This window comes from Lactuca sativa, chromosome 1 (assembly GCF_002870075.4).
Source record: "Lactuca sativa cultivar Salinas chromosome 1, Lsat_Salinas_v11, whole genome shotgun sequence".
In the NCBI taxonomy this organism is placed as follows: Eukaryota; Viridiplantae; Streptophyta; class Magnoliopsida; order Asterales; family Asteraceae; genus Lactuca; species Lactuca sativa.
The window spans coordinates 8,860,287-8,867,644 of record NC_056623.2 but is presented as its reverse complement, the minus strand read 5'-3'; the positions used below and the strand labels follow the sequence as shown (position 1 = coordinate 8,867,644).

At 35.0% G+C, this 7,358-nt stretch overlaps 1 protein-coding gene across 3 annotated transcripts; it reads right to left on the bottom strand.

The window, feature by feature from the left end:
- Positions 1–1,323: 1,323 nt before the first annotated feature.
- Positions 1,324–6,962, bottom strand: LOC111907807 (serine/threonine-protein kinase STY46). Of its 3 annotated transcripts, none has more exons than XM_042897383.2 (16): positions 6,404–6,962; positions 6,165–6,279; positions 5,413–5,477; positions 5,155–5,271; positions 4,084–4,156; positions 3,528–3,638; positions 3,396–3,446; positions 3,141–3,286; positions 2,942–3,052; positions 2,788–2,861; positions 2,533–2,708; positions 2,354–2,440; positions 2,141–2,221; positions 2,016–2,066; positions 1,787–1,927; positions 1,324–1,595 (listed from the first exon to the last, which is right to left on the bottom strand). In XM_042897383.2, exons 1-16 carry the CDS (start codon positions 6,583–6,585, stop codon positions 1,560–1,562), a joined length of 1,617 nt encoding a protein of 538 aa, XP_042753317.1. In that variant the 5' UTR covers positions 6,586–6,962; the 3' UTR covers positions 1,324–1,559. The 3 variants fall into 3 exon arrangements, with proteins under 3 accessions (XP_042753317.1, XP_023759386.1, XP_023759394.1); XM_023903618.3 differs by having other exon boundaries at positions 2,354–2,449; positions 6,404–6,961; XM_023903626.3 differs by having other exon boundaries at positions 2,354–2,449; positions 5,155–5,265; positions 6,404–6,961.
- Positions 6,963–7,358: the final 396 nt, after the last annotated feature.

The following is a 7,358-nucleotide window of genomic DNA, read 5'->3' as shown; positions in this document are numbered from 1 at the left end:
GGATAAACTGCAAACCCGCGAGGGCATACTAGTCAGACCGAAGGCCTGACGAGCGATCCGAATAGGCTGAAGGCCCACGAGGCGGTCCAGACGTGTCGATGGCTCGGAGAGTGGTCTAGATAGACTGATGGCCTGCGAGGTGGTCCAGTCAGGCTGATGGCTCATTATGCATGTTGTTGTTTATATGATATGGTTATATCTGTATGGCGTTGGTATTTTGGGGGAACTCACTAATGTTCAGAATTACAGTTGATTTTGTTTCAGGTACATCTGATGATCACGGGAAGGCGAAGGCATGATCGTGCACCTCCTTATATTCTTATGATTTGATTCTGGTATACTCTGACACTAAATCATTTTGAAAACAAGTTTTATAATAATTATTGGTTTTGAAATGTTTTAAAAAGTTTAAATTTAACATGATTTTTATGGATGTTACATCTTCTCCCCCACGCAGCACCCCATTCCATCTCTTCTTCCCATCTTTGATCGTAGAGTCTCTCTTCTCTTCTCCCCCATGCAGCATCCTATTCCGTCTCTTCTTCCCAACTCTGCAAACCGAAGTCCTATCCTTGTTGGAGTCGAAGTGAAGCTCCAACACCCTCTTCCCCAGCCAGGTCATCCATAAAATACTTTTAAAAGTATGAATATCAAGGAAAAATCAATAAGTAAATTCAATTTTCAAGACGTACAATTGTAATTAGTTTATTAGTTGATTTAAGTTATTTTTGACACACCACAACTAGCTTATACGTACTTATTTGTAGAACATTTTTGGTTGATATGTTTGGCAAATTAAAAAGTAGCTTATAAGCTAACTTTTTTAAAAAGTTGCTTAAACTAATGTTTCAATGATCTTATTGAGCTTATTTTTAATCCTGCCCTTTATTGATTATAAAAAAAAATTAAAAAATTTTGAATAAAAAAAAACTCAAAATTCTACAATTTTTTTTATCCGATAGCATTTGCAAATAGCTTTTTAGTTATCAACTAATAGCTAATTTTTCCGTCAAACATAACCATACACCATCTTATCAGTAGTATGGAAAATATTTATAATTTCAAAATAAAAAGAAAAGAACATAATTGACTAATTGTTTCAGTTTTATTCAATTGGTCCAATAAACGGTTTGAAGAAGCACATAAATTCCAAAGTAAATCAAAACAGCTGAACATTTGTGGGTACAAATACAAAATCTATCAAATATAGAGGACTTGATACATCCGTACATAGTTCCGCATTTCTAATTAAGACAAAAATCACATGATTTTTTTTACCAGTTTGACTGACGACTTTGAAGGGGTGATTTTTGGGTCCAATAGTCTCGTTTAAAGCTTGACTGGGTCTTTTTTTATACAAACACATGATGACATTATTTATGTACACTAATTACTAATTTTGGGTCACGTAATTAAGTTTCATCTCCTCTCCTATAGAGTATAGAGTATAGAGTAAAGTTGTTTATAATTTATAGGCTGGTGGGATTGTAAACACGATGGATCTAATTAACCCCCCACATATATACAAATTAGTAGCCACTCACTCAAATGTCTTATGTCTAGGTGCCAATGCCATTTGGTGTTTTGGCTTCATCCTGTGAATCAAGAACCAACCAATAATTAATAAAGTCACCCTAGAAAGCTTGTCCCGCTTAACAAACACAACCACAACCACAACCACAACCACATGGATATTGTGTTGTAGTATGAAAGTTATAATGTGATTTGGGTTGGGAAGTGTACTTCATTTTCCAACCAAAATCCATCAAGGCCAAATTTGGTTTACCTGAATTTCCAGGAGTAAGCCTTCAAGTTGAAGTCGGATTTGAGAGAAGGAAAGGCGGTTACGGGGATCAAAGTCCCAACATCTCTGCATCAACTCCTTCAGCTCTGGGTGTGTATCTCTCGGAACATCTGGTCGAACCCCCTGCAATACTTAAATTGTTTCTTTTCTTTATGCATTCTCTCTCTCTCTCTCTCTCTCATATATCATATATCCAAATCCAAATGCTGACCTGTCTTACTCCCAAGGCTGCTTGCAATGGTGTCATCTTCTCATAAGGAACCTACAAGTACAACCTCATATTCATATCATTCTTAACTCTATATCTACAACAATAATAATAAGTAAAATTATTACCTTGCCTGTCACAAGCTCCCATAAAACAATCGCAAAACTGAAAACATCCGCCTTTTCATCATATTGCTGATGATTTATAACCTGCAAACCACGACAATACATAAGTAGGCTCCATTCATCATGCTAAATTTAGAGTTTAGTTTGGGTTTATCACTGAAAAAACAAATATAAATATTCAAATATTATATGTAAAGAGGAAGAAACAAAAAAAACCTCAGGAGCCATCCATCTGTATGTTCCAGTCTCCGCTGTCATAACTCCCCCTTGACTCAGAAACCGGGCAACCCCAAAATCTGCCACCTTCACAACCTAAATTTAAATGTTAAATTAAATTTAAAAAAAGTTAACAAGCTAATAAGTCAAAGTGTAATTAATGCCTTTGTAGTTTTTACATTTTGAGTGTCCATGAGCAAATTTGCAGTCTTGAGATCCCTATGAATTATGTTGCTGCTGTGCAAGTACTCCATTCCTTTGCAGACATCTATCGCAAACTTCACTATCTCTGAAAGCTTCAACATCTTATGGTTTTTATGTAAGTACTCATAAAGGCTCCCTCCAGGCATGTATTCTGCATATATAATAAACAATCACCAAAAATGTTTTAAGATTTATCAAAATATATAATATAGCTAATGGAAGTTTTCTACCTGTTATTATGCACAAAGGAGGTTTCTTCATGCATGCACCAATAAAACCAACAACATTGGCATGCTGAACCTCCCTTCACACACACATAATGCTTTGTTTATTAGTTCAATTAATAATAAGGTTTTAATTTACAGGTTTTTAAAGTAAAGTTACCTGAGCATGGCTACTTCATGAGCAAATTCATTCCCCAATGTTTCATCATTTATATGTTCAGATCTAAGAATCTTGACAGCAACATGCTCACCAAGGTACTCTCCATGGAATCTTAATTTCAACAAACAAAATAACTGATATTAAGATATACTTGTAAGAATTAGGAATGCAATTGGAAAAAAAAAAAGTGTACACGTACAAATCTCCACAAGATCCAGATGCAATCTTTTCTCCAATCTTCAATGATGCTCTGTCTATTTCTGCATCATCTCCAAAATGGGCTTCAGTGGCTAAAGCTTTCTGTACAGCTGATATAGAATCTGAAGAAGAACCAGACCATGAACCCTACAAGGTAATCCAGTTTGTGCATATGTTTTTGTCTTAAAATAAGACCCTAATACCCTTAAAAAAACACCATGTGATGAAAATCATAGTAAATGGAAAAAGATTTTACCTCGCTTCTAGAAATTGCTTTCTCCATGGCTTCGTGTAAAGCAATTGATTCCTGACCACAAGGTTGCAGGATCAGAAACAATCATATATGAGTATTTTGATGTTAGAAAAGAAGAGGAAGAAGAAGAAGAACCTGAAAAGGCCATCCATCTACCACAAATACATCCAAAGAATAGCCATCTATTGTTGAAAACACATGTGCTTCACGGATGTTGAGCTCTATGTCGGAAAGCAAAGCTGAAAGCTAGGAGAGAGGAAGATAGGTAAGGATTGTGTTTTAAATATCAAACTAAATTACTGCAAACTGTTAAGTGTTGAAATTTTGACAATGGCACAGACACCATTATCTGATGACAACTGGACCTTTTCATTTAGTAGCATGTTAATGGAATGGAGACAGTAATGAAATAGGCAAGGTAAGGGAATGTGCTATTACATTCCATGATTAGCCTATAGGAATGGAATATAATGTATAGTTTTAACGGATCTTTTATTTAGAAAAATAAAAATATTAAACATAATAAAATAAAAGGTCGTCAAAGCCCAAAATTACTCTTGGTTATCTGAACATATGAGAGATTTTTAAAAAATGGCAACTTTGAATTGGGTAGGAATTTTCATCAGAAATGAATCAAATACTAGAAAAATAAAAATATGGACATGTCCAAGAAAGGAAGATTCCAGGATACCTGACTGAGGAGCTTAGGCTTGTCGATAGCAGAAAATATGACTTCATGAATTGGCATATCTGGAACATCCACTCTGCAAACATTCATGTCATGCTAATTTATTCCCCTCATATCAACAAACATCTATGAATCTTATCTAACAACAACAAAAACAAAAGAAAGCTTGTTGACAGATAGGATTAAAGCAGTGTAGTCATATATGCTACTTAGTTAGACAGATAAGTTACTCTTTTCCCAATTTAACCTGAAGAACATCAACAACATGCCTTTTATTATAAAGAAACAGCCCCATAGTCATACACGAGTGCATGACACTATACTGAAATTAAGGGAGAATTGTGTGGAGACTTGTTGAAATTAAAGGAAAAATGAGATAGAAAACTTTTCTATCTCATTTTTCCTTTAATTTCAACAAGACCTCACACAATTCTTCCTAAATTTCAGTATAGTGTCATGCTCTCATGTATGACTAAGGGGCTGTTTCTTTTTAACATAATGGGCTTAATGGGTTAAGCACTTAATCTAGACAAGTTATACGTGGCTATATCTTTTTTTTACTTAATCTGGACATAATGACTTAATGGGTTAGGCCAAAAACCTGGCTTAATGTATCACGACACTAACCTTTACCTATTTTCTCTTCTTTTTTCTTCCCAACTCCTCACATAAAAAATGATGATTTTTTTTTTTCTTTTTGGAATGTAAGGGTAAAATGGTCATTTAGTCTCGTTTAGACGGTTTATTCAGCCTATAAAAAAACAGCCTTATGTCTACGACACGTCATCCAGAGAGACATAATTACTCATTCAGCCGCTTTACCCTCACAGGACCTAATAGGGGAAAAAAGAGACAACCCACAAGAGAATTGTCAACATTCCAACAATTTTAGTGATCAGTTACAACTGAATCATGCCTTTATCTAAACCTACTACACGAAGACTTGTATAGATTCCCATGTGGAGTTACAAATGGGAAAATAGTTTTAGGGTTTACGCATATAAATAAGAGCAAAAGAGACTGAAATTACACCAGTATTAATTCTTTGCTTATATACTTGGTGACTTGTAGTACCTTCTGGAAGACTCTCCTAGGTTCTCCTCCTCCTTATCAGCAGAATTTTTTCCAACCTCCAAATTCAGGTCCTCAAGTTGAGAGCAAGGTTCAAAACCCACCTCTTGATCCCTGTCACTGTGGAGAATAAGTGAAATATGTAACAAAAAAAAAAAATAGCAGCACACCTATGAAATGACAGTATGGGGTTCCACATTTGAAAGAGAGGAAGGAATTGCAGAAACACATAAATGTTAATTCTGTATTTTGCTAATATACCTAGCATCTGTTGGTGTTAATTCTTGTTGCTCACAGTCATCAACATCTGCTCTAGTCCAAAAGTTCTGCAATCCACAATTTTAGGAATTGTAACAATTAAGAAATATATAATGCACACGCACACAAGATTCAGGTTAGAGAACATAAAATAAACATAAGGCAGATTTCAGCAAGGATATCTTTTAATTTGGTTGTGATGAAGATCCATGAAGCATACACTTGGATACCAATTTGCAGTCAAATTAGCTTAAGAACTGAGTACACATCTTTCTAAATATGGAAATAAAGATAATACTTTATGGTCGATAAACTTGATTTACAGGTTTATCCAATTCAGTACATGTAATAGGTAATAGTAGATAGGAGAGCACTGAGTGCGAATTGTTCAGATTTCAATTGGGATTGGGTTGCATCATTGCATATTTTTGTCCATCCAAAACTACAACATGACCTAGCTTTTGAAAGTCTTCACATGCTTTTTCTAACAAAACTTGAGATCGAAGATCACGACGTTTCAAGATAGTTTTATACTACATGTTCTCCAGCATTGAGCTTTCGTATTCTAGCAGATGGATCATTAATTACTAGAGAATATGAATCCATTGCATCAACATTCAAGAGCACTTGCTGGAGCATGCTAAACATGTTTATTTTTTATTTTTGATATGACAGATGAGGGATATCAAGTTTTTCTAACACTCAAAAGAGAAGTTGATGATGCGTAGGTTGAATCTTCAAACTAAAACCATTACCTCTAAAAGACGAACATGAAAGACAGGTCGATTTACAAGATCCTTTGCCAACACAAGAAGCTTTTGATGTAGCAGCACATCTTCAACCCTATCCAAGTTGATATCCAGAGCATAACTGATGCATTAAGAGTGTCAGAAATAACATTTTTAAAGCATGATGGAAGATGAGAACTAGCAAAAATAAACGTCTCGAAATTGATACAAATTTATAACAAACTTATATCCGTGTGCACATATACCTCGCAGGAAACCGGTTGAAGTGAGCTTCCAACTGATCCCGAAATTCAGGATGATTAATAGCCTCTTCGTTGCCAATCTCCACTAACCGATTATACACATCATTCACTATTTCATTACCGCTAAAACTTCCAAAACTCCGAGGCGGCGAAGAACTCTCACCGACTCCTTCAACCAAATCCATCACTATCTCTGTTCTGTTCTGTACGTATACCTATATGTATATATATGTTGTATTGTATATGTGTGTATCTATATACCTGTTTCAATGTATAATTGTTTACTACATATCTACAAGCAATATCAAGTTCCGAGAGAGAAAATGGTCCGGCAACATCGTCGCCGGAGAAAACAGAGGTTGACCGGGGATCTTTGAAGGAATCTAGAAGAGAGGGGTATGCTTGTAAATTTGGAGTAGTGAGGGGGTAGAAAGACCTGTTTTGAAAATACTTTTGGAAAAATGGCAGGCTTTTTGAGAGCGAGAGAAAGAGAAAGGGCCCTGCTGAATGTTGTCGTCACTGTGTGTTTATGGTGTGTATGTGTGAGAGAGAAAGAGTTGAAAATGGCGTGGGTAGGAGTGTCTCGGGTTTTTATTTTCATTTTTCATAAAGGGCAATGCATTATTCATGGCAATCTTATTATATTATATTTTATTATAAAATATTATAGAAAAAGACTTTTACAACTGATCATCCAAATTTCAGGAATGTTACCATCTAGTAATTTAAATTTAAATTTAAATTGCGCTAATCTAAGTTTTTAAATTGTCAAAAAAGAAATCCATTTTCTTCTTAGATCATGTGGTATTGTGGTGTACTTATAACACCATAATACAAAAAAAGTTGTCAACTTAGCACAAGGTCACCACACTATTTCACAACTATTTATTCTGAAAAATACTTACCACTCCATCACTCAAAACATTCCAAATTTTTAATATAAAAATAATGTGTATAA